Source organism: Orycteropus afer, unplaced genomic scaffold (genome assembly GCF_000298275.1).
Source record: "Orycteropus afer afer isolate SDZICR_OR568_19922 unplaced genomic scaffold, OryAfe1.0 scaffold00182, whole genome shotgun sequence".
NCBI lineage: Eukaryota > Metazoa > Chordata > Mammalia > Tubulidentata > Orycteropodidae > Orycteropus > Orycteropus afer.
In genome coordinates this window covers 6,707,822-6,727,994 of record NW_006921769.1, presented here as the reverse complement: position 1 = coordinate 6,727,994, position 20,173 = coordinate 6,707,822, and the positions used below count along the sequence as shown (strand labels likewise).

The following is a 20,173-nucleotide window of genomic DNA, read 5'->3' as shown; positions in this document are numbered from 1 at the left end:
CAATATATTTTATAATTACAAAGTAAATGATTAAAATAATCACAGTTTAAAAGATTAAAGGGCAAACCTTTAGCAATCAGTAACTTAAAATATCCAGAATAATACATATATCAAGAATTCTGGGTAGCTATTATTATTATTATTGGGAGCTCTGGTAGCATAGTGGCTAAAAGCACTTGACTGCTAACCAGAAGGCTGGCAGTTCAAACCCACCAGCCACTCCTCGGAAGGAAGGTTGGGCAATCATACTTCCGTAGTGATACTGCCTCGGAAACCCAAGGAGGGGTCGCTATGAGTCGGGGCGACTCGACGGCACATAACAACAACAACAACATTATTATTATCCTGAAACATCATAGGAATGTAAAATACAGAAATCTTATTCTGTGAGAATATGTATTTATATCTCAACTTGAAAATACTTTTCAAAAATCTGAAATAGATATAAAAAATCAGAAAAACAAAAAGCTACCATACCTGCTGTGAACCACTGAAATTTGTTGAATTGGAAACTGAATTATTTGCATAAATAGTAGAAGATGGTGCAAAACTAGAACCTAGAAACAAAGAACAAATTGCATTTAAAAAGTGTTTCTTGTACTATAATAAATTTCACTTGGCAGAATTCAAATGAGAGAAATCAATTTTGAATTTTGTTGAAACCGTTAAGGCAGTTAAATTAGTGATTTATAAAGAAAATGTTCTAGCTCTATCCCTCTTGTAGTAGCAGGTAAAGTCTTTGCTTTGGGAGTTTGGTTACACAGGGTCACACTGGAACAGCCTTAATAAGAACTACAGCTAACATTCAAGGGTTAAGTGTCTAGAAGTTAAAGGGTATTCAAAAAATAAAATACTGTACAGGCTGAGACTACTTCCAGGAAACTACTGGAACCTTCAAATCATTACATCCATGACATTTGTGTGCAAAATCAGTAGAGTTCAACCTTTTGATGTGATTGTCTTAGGAAATAAACACACAGAACCCATTTAGAACTGATGTTTGCATCTCTTCTCTGTTTCTTAAAGTCCTTTTGTTAGAATAAAAAGCTGTGATGTAGGATTCAGACTCAAGGAAAACTATTTTGCAGTGATTGAGGTTTGGAGACATCATAAACTTTACTAAAAGATCTTGAATTTATTATTTATTTTTTAAGTAGGGCGAAAACTAGTGAACAATCACAGGTTGAAAAGAAAAATGTCCTTATGTAACATACTTGACAAGGGGAAAATGAAAGACTAATGGAGGCAGCTGATTACTTCTTTTATCAATATGTTTTGAATAGCAATAATACTATGTAATCAACACAGATTGGACTGGGCTGCAATGTGAAAGTATTTGGGGAATAAATGAAAATGTCTCTCTGCTCCTTTTCACACTGCTAACTGAAGCTGTGTGGTTCACTGTGATTGCAGCATGTATGTGAGCATGTGTCAACCATTCTAAATAAACAGAGATCTGTGATGTCAGCCAAAAAGGTCTACACGATTTTTTCATTTTAGTCAATTGACTGAAATGTCAACTAACAGGTTCAAATATGTTGCTATACAGCTCAGAATTTAGGACTGCAATATAGATAAAAGGAGCCAGTTTTTCAAGTTTTTACTATGCCAGTAACATTTCTGCAAACTACTACCTAAAAAACAAACAAAATTTTTTACAGGGATCAAAAAAAAGAAGAAAAATGAATGGTCATATACTGATTTCTCTGGGGAGGGGTTAAAAATCACACAAATATTTTTATCAGAAAATACAGTATCAACAGGATATTATTAGGATCAGACAAAGGATCCTCAATCATTCAAAGATAAATGAGATTTACAGAAGTGCTAATTCAATTTTAAATACAACCAAAACAGAGTTAAACACTTAAGGAATACCACAAGGAAAATCCTGGTTTGTGTCATGAATCTTTTAATCATTTTCAGTAGAAACCAAACGTGCTGACTGACGTTACTGCTTTGCAAACATTGGCTCAGCGGTTGCTTCGCTTGGGCTTCATTTCCTGCTAATGTTGTAGAGTTTAAATTTAAGCATTTACATTTGATATGGATCATGTTTCTTGATGCATGTTCAACTATTTTCATTATGTTTCTGCCTACTTATTTGTCTTTTCTCATGAAATTGTGTAAGCAGTGGTAAAGTTTAAAACTGTCTGCATGTGAATATTCCTAGTCTGAAACCAAGGAATCTCATTTAAAGAACTCTCATATAACATGTTTCACATGTGGCTACTTACCTGGCATTTGGTAAGAATAAGGTGTCTGGCCTGGCTGTGGGGTGGAAAACCCTGGGTTGTAACTGAGGCACCCACTCTGTAATGGAGACTGGGTTTGTGAAAGTCCACTCTCTGTCTTGATACCTGGCAACATCACTCCCAAATCTGTTTGGAAAATGTACGTGCAAACCATTTTATTAGTCAAATGATCTTACTTCTAATCTGCAACTTTTATCAGGCTATACAACTTCTAACCAGCAGGATTACCTGCTTGTAACCAAAAAAGGAGAAGATGGAAGACATGAAATACCATAAGTTGGCAGGCTGTAGGGCTGTCCTGTCTGCGAGTAGGCCGTGTAGACGGCTGGCTGCTGCATCCCCGAATACTGAGTCTGGCCTGCATAGGCGGACATAGTTTGAGCTGCTGGTGTAGAAAGAATGTGTGGATAGGGCCTAAATATCAGAAAAATAGCATTACTGTGGCAACAAAGACTGCATATTAATTCAGACAGCTTAGACTCAGTGAGACCTTATAATATCCAGGAAGCAATCCTCCTATTTATCCACATTTAATTTCAACAATATAGGGAAGAATGAAATGAGTTTGAATGTCAAGAACATAGGCTCTACTACAAACCAGTCTAATGACCTTGGATGAATAACTTAACCTCCCTACGTCTACCTAAGATTTGATATATGTTACATGTGAAGTCTCTCCTAGGTCGTTAATTCTTGTTTACCTAAAATAGTACTCTAATCAATACATAAATGAGAAAAATGGAGCATAGACCAGTTAATTAACATGCTTATGAGCACATTTACACTCACCATGAGTGACCTAATACTACACAATGATTGCAGAATCTACTTAAACACCCTGGAGTATATGTTGTTGTTGTCAGGTGTCATCAAGTAAGTTTCGATCCATAATGACCTCATGTACACAGAACAAAATAGTGTCTGGTCCTGCACTATTCTCACAATTGTTTTGATGCTTGAGCCCACTGTTACAGCCACTGTATAACATACTCATCTTGTTGAGGGTCTTCTTCTTTTTCACTGACACTCCACTTTTCCAAGTATGATGGTCTTCTCCAAGGAGCTCTGGTGGCACAGTATCTGAGGCATTTGACTGCTAACCAGAAGGCTGGTGGTTCAAACCCACCAGCTGTGCAGCAGAAGATCTACTTCCATGAAGACTGACCACCTTGTAAACCCACTGGGGGTCACTATGGGTCAGAATTAACTTGATGGTAGTGAATTTGATTTTGGAGTTTGGATGTTCTACTCCAGAGACTCGTCCCTCCTGATAATGTGTCCAAAGTGAGACAAGTCTGGCCAGCTTTGCTGCTCAGGAGCATTCTGGCTGTACTTTCTCCAAGACAGATCTGTTCGTTTAAGCAGTCCATGGTACTTTCAATATTCTTTGCCAACACCAAAATCCAAAAGCATCAGTTCTTCTGCAGTCTTCCATTTCATTGTCTAGCTTTCTCATGAATATGAGGTGAGTGAAAATACCACGGCTTGGGTCAGGTGCACCTTAGTTCTTAACGTGGTATCTCTACTCTTTAACACTCTAAAGAAGTTTCCTGCAGCAGATTTGCCCAATGTAATACATCGTTTGATTTTTTGTTTGTGTTACTTCCATGGGTCTTGATTGTGGATCCAAGTAAAATGAAATCCTTGACAATTTCAGTCTTTTCTCCATTTATCATGATGTTGCTTATTGGGCCAGTTGTGAGGATTTTTGTTTTCTGAGGAATAGCCTATACTGAAGGCTGTAGTCTTTAATCATCATCAGTAAGTGCTTAGTTGTTGTTGTGGTTGTTATTTGCTATCGAGTGGGACCCGACTCATAGTGACCCCTCCTTGGGTTTCCGAGGCAGTATCATGGAAATAGATTGCCCCATCTTCCTTCCGAGGAGTGGCTGGTGGGTTTGAACTGCCAGCCTCTGGTTAGCAGTCAAGTGCCTTAGGCCCTACACTACCAGAGCTCCTAAGTGCTTAGAGTCTCCTTAATTTTCAGGAAGCAAGGTTGTATAATGTATATATCATACTTTGGTAATGAGTCTTCCTCTAATTATGATGCTGCATTCTTCTTCATATAGTCCAGCTTCTTAGATTATTTTCTCAGCATAGTGAAAGTGATGCATGTCTTTCTCGATTTTCAACCATGCAATATCCCCCAGCTTATAGAGAGCCTTCCTAAGTATTCTAAAAGTTGTGGAGAAAATTGATAGTAGCATTTTATCATTCACATCAAATTACTGGAAGCAGCTGAAATTAAACATACACCAGCATTTGATAAAAAATTTCAAATTCTTAGTATAGGTTATTTATATAAAGATAATTAACTTGCTGAAGCAATTTCAGGTAAGAAGTTAAAATCAATGGCAATGCTCCTCATCAAGCATTTCAGGGGCACATGGCAAGCACATGAACAAGTATGGAGGTTAATCAAATGTTATATATTATCAAATAATTCTGAATGATGACAGATCACCTCACTTAAGAATCTGGGCCACCACTCAAGGGAGTGGACTCATGAGCATGTAGTTAACTGACTATGTCCATGTCTCCAGCTCCATATGAATTGCCAGTCTTCATTCCTCCTACCTTTTCTATTTCTTAAGCGGACAATGTATCAAGGATTAGAAATCTTTGAGGAAAATAAACAAAAGAAGAGGTAGGCAGCTTGCTGAAAAGAAATGGAATATCCTTCCCTTCATTACACCGTATTTTACATAAGATGATATCTAATTCCCAGTCTATACTTAAGGACAGATACTCTAGCTGCTGCAGAAAATAACATGCTACATACTCATCAATGTAGATGTATCACAAGGCTAAAATTTTGGAACACCTGGTAGACTGCGGACAAACTCATATATACAGTCAATACAGTTAAACCTGAAATAGCTACCATTGTCTTCAATAAGCTGACCACATTAGATATAAAAATAAAGTGGATTCTCCAGAAATATGTATATTATAACATGAAACCCAATAAAAATAGCACAATCATGGAACAAATTAGAAAATGTTGAGGTATGGATAAAATTGAATCTCTTTAGATTTTCTTATAACCAACTGGCACATTTGAATTTGCACCCAAACCCAGTGTATTCTGGTTTGAGACTGATGTCTTCCTCAAGGAACATAAATAAATATACAGAATAAAGGGAAATGTCCAGAGAAAAATGGATGTCTCTATTTCTAGATTTGTACAGCATACCTAGATGCCTAATCTATCCTAGTATCTATCTGTCTATCTATCTATATTAATATAGATAAATGTATGCCAGTTAAACCCACCAACCACTCCTTGGAAGGAAGACTGGGCTATCTATTTCTGTAGAAATACCGCCTGGGAAACCCAAGGAGGGGTGCTACAAGTTGGAACAGACTCAATGGCAGTGTTTTAAATTGTGTGAATACAGGTTAATAAAGATAACCCCAGAAAACTGTTAGAACAAATCTTAAAGATTCTACCGACCACTTACTTGGAAGGATATAGTTGCGGGGAATACTGATGTGCTGATCTGGGGCTGTAGCCACTACTTGTTATTACTGTAAAACACAAGAACCAGTACACAAAAGGTTGCTTCGTAAATATATTTCACTAGAGTGTCACAACCATGTTAAAGAAATTATCATGTTAAATTTATATTTCTAAACATTCATTTTCTAAAAATAAAATGAACTCATCTTCTAAAATTCATTTTCTAAAGAGAAAACAGCTACCTAAATGTATTCTCCAAATTAAACGGCTTCATTTTGTTCTAAGAGCATGAAATGAATGTTCTTCTCACCAGCCATCCTGTCTATCATTCTGCTATTTTCTCAAGTCAGCAGTACACTCTTATGAGTTAATATGTAATGAATGAAAAGCTTTGATATGGGGTAAGGAAGCTTTTTAGATATAAAAGTAATTTCAAATTTTGCAAACTTTAAATTCCAAATTCCAAATATGATGGCCATATATATGCTGCTCTTCCTCCATAGGTATTCTAAATGGAATCCAATAAAAAATTAAGAAAAAATTGAAGTTTCCACCTTCAGTTTCAAAATGTAAATGTTATTCTTTTTATTTCCTTTCCTTTTGCCAATCAGATGCATGGTTAATAATGCAGCATACCAAATAATCTAGTCATAATTGGAATGCACATAAAAGGCATGGGCAAAAAAGAGCAACACTTTCTGTTTGTAGAATGATCACAAAAATTTCCCAATGAAATAGCAATCATATTGACAAATACATTTTTAAACTATCAGATACAGAACTTTTCTAAGGAGAATTAAACAGTAAAAGTCAGGTTCTATGAACATTTCACCCAAACATGCAGCCCCAAAACTGGAATATTGCCAAAAGTTTGGACATTTCTCTTTCCTTTAACCATCTGTCTTGACTAAGACAGATGGATGGGAAATATATGAACTCTAAAGTGTTGGGCCAGTCCCTTCAGAGCCAATCCACACTGGGTAAGCACACAGAGTGTCTTTATTAGGCCATCTGCTGTTCATTCACTTTTCAAAAAGATTAAAGTAGTACACACTGCAGCCCTGGAATTAGTTTAGTCTAATCAATCATAGTTGTACTTCAAAGTACTATGTCCTTTCTAAGTTGTTCATAATAATTCTGGAGCTAAACTTTTAGAATTGTAAAAGTGACAAATAGGTTTAGGTTGCTAACTATTTTATGAAATATGATATATTTCTATATCCAAATGCTATTAAGTATCCTTGTGATCTGCTTCATAAACATGCAGAAGGTAATATGTTTAAAAGGCTATTTTACCAGTAAGTTCTGAGTATGGACAGGATAATTTAGTTTTCACAGAAACAATGCAGAAGTAGCTCTTTTCAAGAATATTATTAGTCAATTCTGAAATTGACCCAAATTTTTAGAACATAGGTATATGTTTTAAATATTTCAGCAACCAAAACTTCAGTAAACTGGCTATATATAGTTAATAGTAAACTGACCATTAAACTATTAATATTTTCCTTATTATTAAAAAAAAACTGAAGAATATTTACAGCTTTCAAATCATCTCAATGAGAATAAATTCTTTCTACCACACTATGTCCAAGAACTACATTATATAATAACAATAGCACTGTTTCACAGGAAATTCAATCTGATCCATAAATTCATAATAATGAATACTCTAAGAGAAATATAGTTAAAGGAAGCTTAATTCTGTGTCTTTTGCATCTATTTGTGGAATTTCACTTTGGCACACTCAAAACTTGGGCTGTACTATCAATTATTTTCAAGATTACAAAACACATGCTTTTCCAAAGAGACACTGAATAATAAAAATAAACAATTACTATGGCAGCTTTTATTAAACGAACCAAATAGAAAAACTGTATATTTCAGAATAGCCTTGTTACCTGCACACAATTCCGAATATATAATATGCTTTGTCCTTGTAATGAATTAATCTAGAATTAGAATAATGTATTCACGACAACAAAGGCTTTAAAATTTCATATTTATTGTCTATATGTTCATTATCTAAATGGAAAACTAAGATGGTCATATAAGAGATAAAACTTGGAAGGTTTGTATTTCTTTACTAAAATTTATACTTTTTGTTTTTACATATATATATCTGCAGATAATTGAAAACAGCAAAATTGGTAAAGCAAGTTGTACCTATTTTGATCAAAGTAAAAATGTCTACATAGGGTAGCCTACCCTCTAGAATGATTCTGCAATGCCACAAAGAAATTTGGGAGACTGGCCACCTGCCATTTTACTAATCATCAATGATTACCCAAAGTACTCAACCAATTATACTTCAGCATTTCTGCACAGAAAAATAAGCAAATGTTTGTCTTCAAAACATCCTGAAAATTAATTAAAACAAAAATGTTAAAGTATATTATCAGTTTCTTACAGGATGGTGTCAAACAATTTTAAGATTTTACTTTAAGTATTATCTTGACACCTTAGATCAGTAACTTTGGGGAGGGGGAGAGAATTTGCCTGGAGACATTTTGTGTTGTCACCCTTGGGGGCTTGAGGTTGCTACTGGCATCTTGGGATAGATGCCTGGCTTGCTGCTAAACTTCCCACAATGCAGAGGAGAACTCTACCACAATAGAGAACAAGCCTAGCTTAATAGTGCTGCTGTTGAAACCTCTCTGCCCTATATCATTGCTCTCCAATAGAACTTTCTGTGATGTTGGAAATGTTTTATATTTGACCTTTTCCAATATAGTAACCAATGACCACATATAGGACATAGAGAGTCCCTAGGTCGTGCAAATGATTAAGCTCTCAACAAATAGATAAAAGATTGATGGTTCAAATCCACTCAGAGGTGCCTTGGAAGATAAACTCAAAACTCACTGCCCTTGATCTGGTGATATGCTTCCAAAAGGTTACAATCTTGAAAACCCAAGGGATTCATTCTACACTGCATGCAGGATGTCCATGAGTTGGGACTGAATCAATGGCAATTAGCAACAACAAAAAATGACATATTGCTATTGTATATTTAAATGTGGCTAGTATGACTAGAATTACATTTTGAATTTTATCCAATTTTAATTAATTTGAATATAAATTTCAATAGCCAGGTATGGCTAGAAAACCTGGTCATCTCTACCCTGTTCTTGACTCATTTTTAGCAAAGGCCTTGTCCGTGTGGCCTACCTACTTTTGACTTCTATGTGCCTCAATATTCTTTCTTGCTTCAAAAATGGACAGGAGATCTCTACAACTGTTTCTGGAGTTAACATGCCATGATTTTGTCATTTGGCTTTCAATTAACTGGTATACTATTTAAGTATATCATACATTACTTAAAAAAATTCTTTATTTCCTTAAAAAAGTTTGTGGGGGAAGCTTACAAGAGTATGGTAAGTGAAAATAGATACTACCAGAGAAAGTTACTACCTATTTATCTCCTCAGAGGCAGGTGAAGTGCTAGAAAGTATGTGGACTACTACATATATGCCTCTATGAATATAAATAAATACATAAACAAAGTTTATGTACCATTACTTCTTTCTGTATGTAGTATTAATAATTATTTTCCAATCAGTATGAATTAATAAAACTGGATCATCTGTAGCTATAAGGAAAATCAAATATATGCAACAATGTCATTTTACTTAAATTCTTCAATTCTTCTTACATAATGCATATCCACATAAAATTCTTGTACACGTGAATGTGGATAAATGTAAAACACATTAACGGAATTCAAGATTTAACTACCATAAACACTTTTCTCATTCAAATGTTCATCTTTCTGATATACAAATTCCTCTTTAGGTTAAAAAAAAAAATCTTTTAACCAGATTATAAACCAAATAAAGTATTGTAACTTAACCAGAATCTTTAATTAAGTCAACTTAATTTGTGCCCTTTGTGCCCAGCTGGGAGTTATCAGGTATTTTTATTTTAAAAGGATTGAAGTTTAAAGACACACTATTGTTCTCTTTGAAGCACTGTGAGTGAAAGTAGGGCTCTCAGAGGCGGTGTTCTAATGCAACCAGCATGTGCTCTCCTGCAGTCCATTAACCTTTAATACTTGTCACTCAGCTGCTTACACAGGAGGATTTTTTTTTAAACCCAGAGAGGAAACAAGGTTATTTAGAAGGAATCAAATGGATAGGTTTACGTCTCAAATAGTGTACAGAAGGCAGTTTTTAATGTAATCTAAATGGGAAAGTTGAAGGAATAAAGCCGACTATTATAACCTAATTGCTAAATTAATTAAATACTGTACAAAATAATATGTAGGGAATCAGCTCTGCTGATTCTAACAAGAAATCCATGGGACTGTTTTGATGTTAACTGAAAATCCAGCAAAACAATTTCCAAATATAATTTCTAAAACTACATAATTTTATAACTAATAGTTCTTAAAAGGGTGAATTTATTGCCAAGTTTATAAAAGTTAGAGTTCTGGCAGCTTTGGTGTTTATGCTGATTATTCACCAGGAGGATTCGGACGATCCCAATGTCTATGTAACAACACACGAGCTTAAGGCTTTACCTGACCCAGTAAAAGTGTCAAGCGCTCCATCTCCAGTTGTGGCTGTGGTTTCACTGCTGTTCAAAGGCTCTGTTTTGACTGCAAGAAGAGACACTATGTAGAAGAATAAGGACATGTGAGTTTTGCTTCTAAATTTATATCAAAGACCCTGACTGTTCTACTAGTGATTTTTCTAGCTACCATGGGCATGCAAGAGAAAACTTGAGAAGTTGATGAGAGTTTTGTTAATTTAGCTTATAAATAAAGGGACATGCATTTATAGAGGATTTCATCTAAAATCCTCTGGCTGAACTAGTTCTTTAGAATCTGTATTTTGAAGGCAGTCAACCTTCCCAATGAAAGAGAAATCCACATATTTGCATTTTTAACTCATCTAAACACACTATGATATTATCATCAAAAAACAGGAAAAAAGGAATCATCAGTCAGTCTTCACCACATTGAATCATAACAAAGACATTTATTAGCTTACATTTTATTCCTCCCAAGAGGACATTTCAAAAAAAAAAAAAAAAAAAAAAAAAAAAACATCACTGTATGAAAGTAGGATGGAGGAATATTGAAATATAAAAACCAAGGGCCTATTCATGTGATGGGTGGAAAACAAGGTACTGAATAAATTTTCTGGTCTAGATGAGAATAAAGAACCATAGATGTTGGGTGACTTTTACTATAGTATAACAATTTTTGATGTATTATAGAGATAAGCACTGAATTAGAGATTATTTCTACCAAGATGAGTACATCCTTTGAAAACTTTTTAACATTGTTTCTACTTTGAGGTCATGTATTTTGGTAAAATCTTCACTTGGAAATGAGGTAGGCTGGCACACACCATTGTCATGGATGCAACAAGCTGGGGGTAGTGGTAAAGCCTCTACCCATTTTGTCACACCATATTTTCCCTTTGAGGGCACACTTTGCTACAGCAAAGTTTCATATCATAGCAGTAAGGAAGTAAATTTTTTACTTTTCAACACCTCTTGTGTTTCCTTGTCATAAATGGAATGAAACAAATATCTTAGAAGCAAACAGAAAACTCTAAGAATGAAAGCTGAAAACTAGCCAACCTTGAACAAATACGGCAAAAAGAAGAGTGGGGTCAGAGTGTACCCACCAAGCAAGCAAGTCAGCAATGCTACTCTATTAGAAAAGCAATTAATTGATGGAGAAACATGCAGTAATGATTATGTTCTCTTTCAACGTGAACAGACCTGACCAGACCCTCAGTGTGCTTTGGGTTAGTTTAGTATCCATAATTTAGTAGTTTAATGAATACATTTCCCTACATATTATTAGCTGGAAGACTGAGAGGAAAACTTTAAATGTTGGAAAGAAGGGAAATTAGGCTTACTTATCCTAGCAAAAGGAAAATTTAAAGTCGATTATTTTTCAATAGCCACAATAATGTGAGGAATAACCACCTAAACCAAATCCACTGTGTGTGAGTTGATTCTGACTCACAGAGAGCCTACAGGGCAGAGTAGAACTGTCCCATAGGGTTTCCAAGGTTGTAAATCTTTACTGAGCCAGATGGCCACATCTTCCTCCCATGGGGCAGCTGGTGGGTTTGAACTGTTGACTTTTTAATTAGCAGCCAAGTGCTTTAACCACTGGTCCACCAGAGCTCCTCAATCTGAGGAACATGGTCTAATTGTTTGTGTAATGATATAAATAATGAATTTGAGGTTACAAGTTTTCAGTAGTAATTAGCATAATAGTCTATACTTTGAGTATACCTGATCAATAATTATATTTACCACTATAAAATTATGTACTATTTCAAAATTACCTGAAAGCTTACTATGGGCTAGACTATGCACACGTGGCTAATCCTTAAAACAAGCTAGATCAAAAGGAATCACTATATTCATTTTAAATACTAGGAAAGTGAAGTTTGAATAGACTGAGGAGGTTGTACAAATCCCATCGTGGGAAACAGCAGAGCTAGTATCTGAACCCAGGCCTTTAGCTCTATATCCGTGATCTTACCTCCATAGCAAGCTGCTAAAAAATATGAAAATGGACAGGCAGCTCATATAGTGATAAAAATGAAAGTTTTATTGTAGACAAAGTAATTAGGAATGCATTACTAAAAAGAGAAACTGCAAAATATTGGAATCAGCTACTAAAGTATGTTTTCCATTTCTTCCTCATGAACAATTCTAAAAAACAACAAGAAGTAGCAAATTTGAAAGCAGGGAGTAACATCAGCACACACTTAAAATGTCCTTAATACATGGAAGGCAGTGTGCCATGTGCTTTACAAGTATTCAAATTTGTTTTTTCCAGACATCACATAAGATGGATACTGTGATTATCTTCATTTTTCAGATGGAGAAACCAAAGCACAAAGTACTCAAATTTGCCCATGGTCACAAAGCTAGCAAGAACAACTTAAGACCAAGTGAAGTGGCTCAGAATCCAAACTCTTAACCGTATTGCCCCTCAGGCAGCACTAATTTCTTTCATCTGTAAAAAGATAATCCAGAGTATGATCTAGATGGTTGTAAAGTTCACTCTCTATGATCCAACATTCACATTTGTCTTCTGACATTTATGACAAATAGGCATAGTCCAGAGTCTTCAGCTAAATTAAGACAAGACAGTTTCTTGGAACTTCCAAATTCTAATTGTGGCTATGTTCCTATTTAAACATGTCTAAATGTATAACAGAATCCCAAGGAGGGGTTTCACTATGAGTCGGGTCCGACTCAACGGCACATAACAACAACAACAACAAATCTATAACCATACTTATAAAATAGGTGTGTATTAACACTAATTGTGTACATGCATACATAAATACAAATCTATCTATCTGTCTGTCTGTCTATATACCTACTTACCTACCTACCTATCTCTTGTGATTAGTGGGGTGGGGAAAAACATATGGGAGCAATTGGACTCGTATCTATACATAAAACTGATACTGAAGCCAGGCATAAAAATCAGTTTTATTGTCTTGGATTCCTCTTTGAGACTTGATTTCAAAAACTTAAGCACTGATTCTGATTCTAATCTCAATATGAAATTTTTATATGGCTAACGGGAGCATAAAGTAGAGGGAGAGATATAGTTTGAGGTACGATTTGTTATACTGGAAATGTACCTCATTAAATTTTAAAAGAGGACTTAGCCAAAGACAGACAAAGAAGGTTCATTTTACTGATGAAGGGCATTCCTAGAAAGTATGTGAAGAGAAGTGTAAGTATTAAGATGTGCTTAACATACTCAAGTAGCAATGCCATGAAATGGATATTAACATTTAGGAGAAAACTTGACACATTAATACAAATTTATTTTTCATCTGCAGGTAAGGGTAGAGCTAAAGAGAAAAATGGGAATAAACAATTATGCTTTTACAGAAAATAAATTATTTTCATATTTCGTTGTTGTTATGTGCCGTCGAGTCAGCCCTGACTCATAGCGACCCCTCCTTGGGTTTCCGAGGCAGTATCACTACGGAAGTAGGATTGCCCAACCTTCCTTCCGAGGAGTGGCTGGTGGAATTTTCATATTAGGTAAGTTTCAACAAACATCTCGTAAGCTCCAAGTAAGATACAAAGGTTGATTTGGCTTTATATTTTAAAGAAAGAAAATAATCTTAGGTGATAATAAATAATATGATTTTTTAGGGATAAAAAAAAGAGAAGTGAAATGGGTATGTTTTGAATAATTAAATGATTTATTTAAAAAGACATCAAAACACTTAAGAACTGTGAGCTTAATATTTTAAAACAGGTGACTATTATAAACAGTAACTATAAAGTTTAAAAAAATGAAAATTGTGTTCACTAAAATTCCACAAGTATTTGATATGTATTCCATTTTCTTTTTTTTGTTGTTTTTGTTCTTCCACTTTAAATGAGATAAACTGGATGCTTTTCTTGTGGCGGGATATTGTTCTGGTTTGCTTCACTAAACATGTGCAAGGCACTGTTGGGAAGATGTTTACCGATAAAACAAGTCTAGTCTTATGCTTGTATATTTTACTGTATTTTTTCCTTAAATTTGCATGGAGATGAAAAAAAAAGAAAAACTTAATTTCAGAACAGCATCCAAAATCATTACATGCAATAAAAGGGAAACAATAACTTTACTTAGAACAATCAAAATTTTCAATAAAATTTATGCTTACAATCAAATGTTCTGATTTTGAAAGCCATAATCATATTTTAATGTCATAAGTTGAAGAGTCTTGTAGTTTTATTCTTCCACATGCTCAAAATAACTAATTCAGGGGTCATTTCCCTGAAAGAGGATGAAATCCTAACTTCAAGAAATACTTGCATTGTCATGGTCCCTCCCCACTAGTTATCTACTAGCAATTTGGATGCTTTTCATAGCATACACTAAAAACTGTCAAAATAATTGAAATATATTGACTTGGTTGGGGTTTCCATTTTTTAGCTTTAAAAATTATTGCAATGTTGGACCAAGTCAAAATGGTACATGATTATGGTCCAATGTTGGTTAAGGCTACTAGATCATGATTTCCTTTCTTCATACTTTACCCTTTGTCCTTGTTACTCTTGTTGTTAGATGTCTTTGAGTAAATTTCAACTCACAGTGATCCCTGTGTGACAGAGTGTTTCCTGTGCCCTAAAATTTTCTAAGTTAAGGTGTTCTGGTGGCACAGTGACTAAAGCTCTTGGCTGCTAACTTGACGTTTGAACTCATTGGCCACTCTGCAGGAGGAAGACATGGTAGTCTGCTTCTGTAAAGGTTACAGCCCTGGATATCCTATGGAGCAGTTTCACTCTGTCCTACAGGGTTGCTGTAAGTCATCATCGACTTGACAGCAATGAATCGACTTGATGAAGTGGGTAATCTCTGTTGGAGTCGATCAGTACTAGGTCTTTCTGAAACCATGGAGCTGCTGGATGGGTTGCCACCACCAATTTTTGGTAAGCAGCTGAGCACTTAACCACTGCATTAGATGAGGGCTCCTTACCATCCATCTACCCTACCCCCATACCCATACTTTCAAAGTAAATTTAACCTTGTCATCTAGATGTGTGTTGTCTCCTTACAGTATTTTTATAATTTAAGCACAATGTTCATATATTTAAAATATTCTTGGGGATTATCTGCTCTATTATTATACCTTAATTTCAGCTTCATTTGTTGCAATATCACACTTCATTTTCCAAAGGGACACTGACCCAAATAATTGATATTTTATATTTTAATGTTCATAAATCTGTTTAAACTGGTATCCTGTTTAAAAACTATATGTGGAATTCCTAAAACACTTTCTGAATCACAAAATCACACACAGTGATTTCTGACAGCTTAGGTTCTACAAGAATTTCAGAGGCATTAGATAAGGAGAGCTACAATTTATAGCTCTGCAGGGAAGCAGTAAATATTGCCTACCAGTTTTAATAATTGGTATAGCCTATGATTTATGTTTGTCTGAATATATTCACTCAGAACTGGACAAGCACCAAGTATCTTTCATTTCTAGATATTCATAAAGTATTTAATTTGTAAAAATAATTTGATGAAGCAATTTATGACATTCATTCTAACAGAAAATTTTAAAACACGTCGGAACTACGCTTAGATCTTAGTAGGGGGCTCTGCTGCACAAATGCATACCATTCAGAAACAAATCCATTACATGGGAGTAAATCATTTATTAAAAACTCTGGAAGATTCATTTCTATGGTACACAATTTACAAATATAGAAAAATCAATAAACCTAATCAGAATTTCTGATTTGGGTTCCTCCAGATGTTCTCTTTGAAGTCTTTCTTAATCTTCATGTAGAATCATATATTCCCTCTCTCAACTGTGTACCCACCTTGAACACATTACAGCACTCATTATTTTTATGTCTGCTTCCCTCTGCTAAATTTTTGGTCCTTAGATGGCCAGTAGTATCATGTTCTGTGGATTTCTGGGTTCCCGTTTTCTAATGCAGAGCCCTAGTATACATTAGTCATTGGATATATTTTCATAAGGTAAGTGAAAAGTCACTTTTTTATAACCAATCCTAAACACGTTCATTATATCTAAGTATTTTTAATATAGATAGTTAACTATGACTCTTGATACCATTAAGCACATGAAAATGTTACCTACATCTGTAAGTAAGTTTTCATATGACTGGCATGCATCCTTACATGTACAACGTCCATCATGGATATGCATATACCTTTCTATCAGGAGCCGGCAAACTACAGCCCACAGGCTAAATCTGTTTTTGTGTGTGTGTGTGTGTGACTCTCAAACTTAGAAAGCTTTCTATATTTTCAAATAATTGGAAAATATAAAATGAACAATAATAAATTATGACATGTAAAAATTATATGAAATCCAAATTTCAGTATTCATAAATAGAAGTTTTATTTGAACGTAGCCACTCTCGGTTCTTCACATATTGTTGTTGATCCTGCTCTTGTGCTGCAAGCAGAGATGCGTGCTTATACCAGAGACCATATGCTCACAAAACCTAAAATATTTACTATATGACCCTTTACAGAAAATGTCTGATGACCACAATCTATATCCAGAGGCATGAATGCATTGAATTTTTTTTATTGTTGTGCATTTTAACAATTTTACAAGTGACAAAAATTTGAAAGGGAAACCTAGGTTTCAAAATAAATCATAGATATTATCATACAAGTAAGATTAAGTGATGAAACATTCTAAATTATTTTAGAGAATAATGCAGTCTATTTAGACATGACCAACATAATATGGTACCAAAACAAATTCACTGCTGTCGAGTCGGATCCGACCCCTCCTTGGGTTTCTGAGTCAGTATCACTATGGAAGTGGATTCTTCTGAGGAGTGGCTTGTGGGTTTGAACCGCCAGCCTTCTGGTTAGCAGTCAAGTGCCCTAGGCACCGCACCACCAGAAGTCCTTACATAGTATGGTAGGATCTTAAAATGATATTACTCATTATATTCACTAATTATCTATTTTAAGACACAATCTTTTAGCCATCAACACTGAAAATGTAAAGGATGATGGAATATTCAACATTAATGCTACTCTAGGCACTTGAATTGAAATGTTTATTAAAGTTAGTGTAAACTAACCACCATCTTTTTGCCATGTTAATAATTTAATTTAAATTATAAAAGTCTATAATCCATGAAGCTGATCAAGTTTATATGTGTATACAATCTGCTTCAACTGCTCTGACTGACCTGTTGTTCAGGGCTTTGAACTGGTTCATTCTGGTTTGACCCCCTGCTGAGAATGTGCATCTCCACCCCAGATATACTGAATCAGAATCTACATTTTAACAAGATCCCCAGTTGATTTTTATAGATCTCCAGGAGATTCTACATAAGAATCCCCTAGGGGTCTTGTTCAAATATAGATTCCAATTCAGTGTATCTGGAGTGGGAATGTAAACTCTCAGCACGGGGTAGAACTGGACTGAACCAGTTTGAAACCCTGCTGTTGTTTCGCTGAATTATCAATGGACTTAAAACCAAACCAAATAAAATCCAAACTCACTGCCCTAGAGTCAATTCTGACTCAAAGCGACCCCTATTGGATTTCCAAAGCTGTAAATCTTTAAGGAAGAAGGGTGCCTTATCTTTCTTTTGCAGAGTAGCTGGTGGGTTCGAACCACCAACCTTGTGGACAAATGCCTTAACCACGACACCACCAGAGCTCCTTAACTGACTTGTAAGTAGTTAGAAAATCAATATATTCCTCGTGAAATTACGAAAAAAATCTAAGAAAATAGTAGTATGGGTCTAAAGAATCTAATGTTAGAATACTAATTGATAATAAAAACTAATCAACTGTTTTCAATAAAGAAGTAAAAGTCATGTTCATTTCTCCTATTTCTTTCTAAGTACTGAACATAGAAAAGGAGTGCAAACATAGAATAGCAACAGAAAGCAAACCAGAGGGGCAAATCCACACACCCAAACACATGCAGTGTACCACCATCTCTCATACTTGTTGCAGAAGAGGGGGTGTTGCAACTCAGCAACCAGTCTGCAGTATTTAAAACAGTCATGTTGTCCCCTGAGAACAGGAACAGTATAAGGGTTCATTGTCTGAATGCCTGCTGAGTGTACATGAATAATCTTCAAAGCTTGCACCACCTTCTGACCTCTAAGCCAAAATTTTAACTGCACTGTATGACTTTTACATTTTAGTTTTTCAGGTCCGTTTTAGTTCAGTGAAATATATGTACATGATGATTAGTGAACTTCAAGGTAATGTAATTCTATAGTGCTTGGGTTTCTAAACTTATTTTTCATGCCCAATTTATGGTTTAAATGTAAATGTTCTTACTCCAGAAGACATTACTAAAAAAAAATCTTATAAATTTGCAATCTTATAATTAATTAGCTGAAATTATATATGTGTGTTTAGAGACAAATAAACATTATCAACAAAGAAAATGTTAATCTACAAAGGGTTGGATGTAAAACATTATTAAATACAGGCAACTTGCAATGCACATTACAAAGAAAATTTTAGATTTAACAATTATTCTAAAATAAATGGGAAGAGGTGTATCAATTTTGCAGATAATTAAAAATTTAAAGAAAATATGATGTGGCAAATTGTCATATCTAGCAATATGATTAGTTTGTAATTTAAAACAAATTCCATATAATTTTTAATGTACTTAGTAAAATAACTACATTTACAAATTTCAAAATTATTTTGAATAATTTAAAATGTAGCTTATAAATTAAGTCTCTCTACATATGTACATATGGTATTACAAAAATCAAGTACTATTTCCTTACATGGTGGGGTAGAATATTTAAAATAACTATTATTGTTGCCATATGATGTGGCATGAGTAGGGCTAATCAAAAGAGAAAGTATCTGATAAAATTCTAATTTTTATTTTAAGTACATGGTAGGTATTATTATTCTCTTTGAAAAGAAAATACAGCAGATAAAGATATTTTTGTATTCTTAAAATAATTTTTAAGAAAACCCATCTTTAGAAAAAATTTGAGAAAATCTTTTCACTTATAATTCAAAATAAAAGAATTACATACTTTCTTTCTTTAACAAAAGAAAATATAAGAGAATTATATACTTTTTTTCTTTTTTTAAATATATTTGGGGTGCAAATTCTCTGCCTATATTCTCTATATTTTTCAGAATATTTTCAAAGATAGATACAAAAGGGAAGGCTCACTATAGGCCTGCAAAATGCTGCTCAGGTCTGATTATCTCTTGGAATGTTTCCAGCTACAGAGGAGGAACAAATGCTTAAAAAATAATCTACATATTTACTAAATAATACATTCACTATATATTCCTTGGATATAATGCTGATCATTCTATTGATGATAAGATATTTATTTATCAGCAGATATTTAATGTGTGAAATTAAAGCAAACCTTGAAATATGATTCTGGGAATCTTGTCGATGGCATTAACTATGCACTTTTTGGCTACAATGCTGATTATGCTATTGATAATAAGGTATTTATTCATCAGAATATCCTTAACATATGGAATTAAAGCAAACAATGAGATGTGATTTTTGCATTATCTTCTGGGTGGTACACTTACCTCCTGTCCCATTTGTGGTGACTGATGTACTGCTGAGATTAGATTTATCCAGTTTGGAACTACCAGGAGTTTCACTGCTTCCAACAAGAGCATGAGGACTTGCTAAGTCCTGCATTTCCATAGACCTGTTGCAGTGGGAAATAGCAGAGGAAATACTGAAATCTCAAAGATAAAGACCATTTTAATAAAAGATAATTTTACATCTATATTAGTGCCTAAGGCACTTGACTGCTAACCAGAAAGCTGGAGGTTCAAACCCACCAGCCACTCACTCCTTGGAAGGAAGGTTGGGCAATCTACTTCTGTAGTGATACTGCCTCAGAAACCCAAGAGGGGTCACTGTGAGTCGGGTCTGACTCCGTGGCACATAACAACAACATTTCTCATGAACATAGATGAAAAGAT

General features: G+C 34.6%; 1 protein-coding gene across 1 annotated transcript in view; it reads right to left on the bottom strand.

The window, feature by feature from the left end:
* Positions 1-19,889, bottom strand: part of EYA4 (EYA transcriptional coactivator and phosphatase 4) — a 102,422-nt gene extending 82,533 nt beyond the window's left edge. The window contains exons 1-6 of the mRNA XM_007947381.2: positions 19,769-19,889; positions 10,238-10,315; positions 5,720-5,786; positions 2,517-2,693; positions 2,238-2,365; positions 478-557 (exon numbers count right to left, since the gene is read on the bottom strand). Of these exons, the coding sequence (XP_007945572.2) occupies positions 478-557; positions 2,238-2,365; positions 2,517-2,693; positions 5,720-5,786; positions 10,238-10,315; positions 19,769-19,889 (651 nt within the window). The remainder of the gene's footprint in view (positions 1-477; positions 558-2,237; positions 2,366-2,516; positions 2,694-5,719; positions 5,787-10,237; positions 10,316-19,768) is intronic.
* Positions 19,890-20,173: the final 284 nt, after the last annotated feature.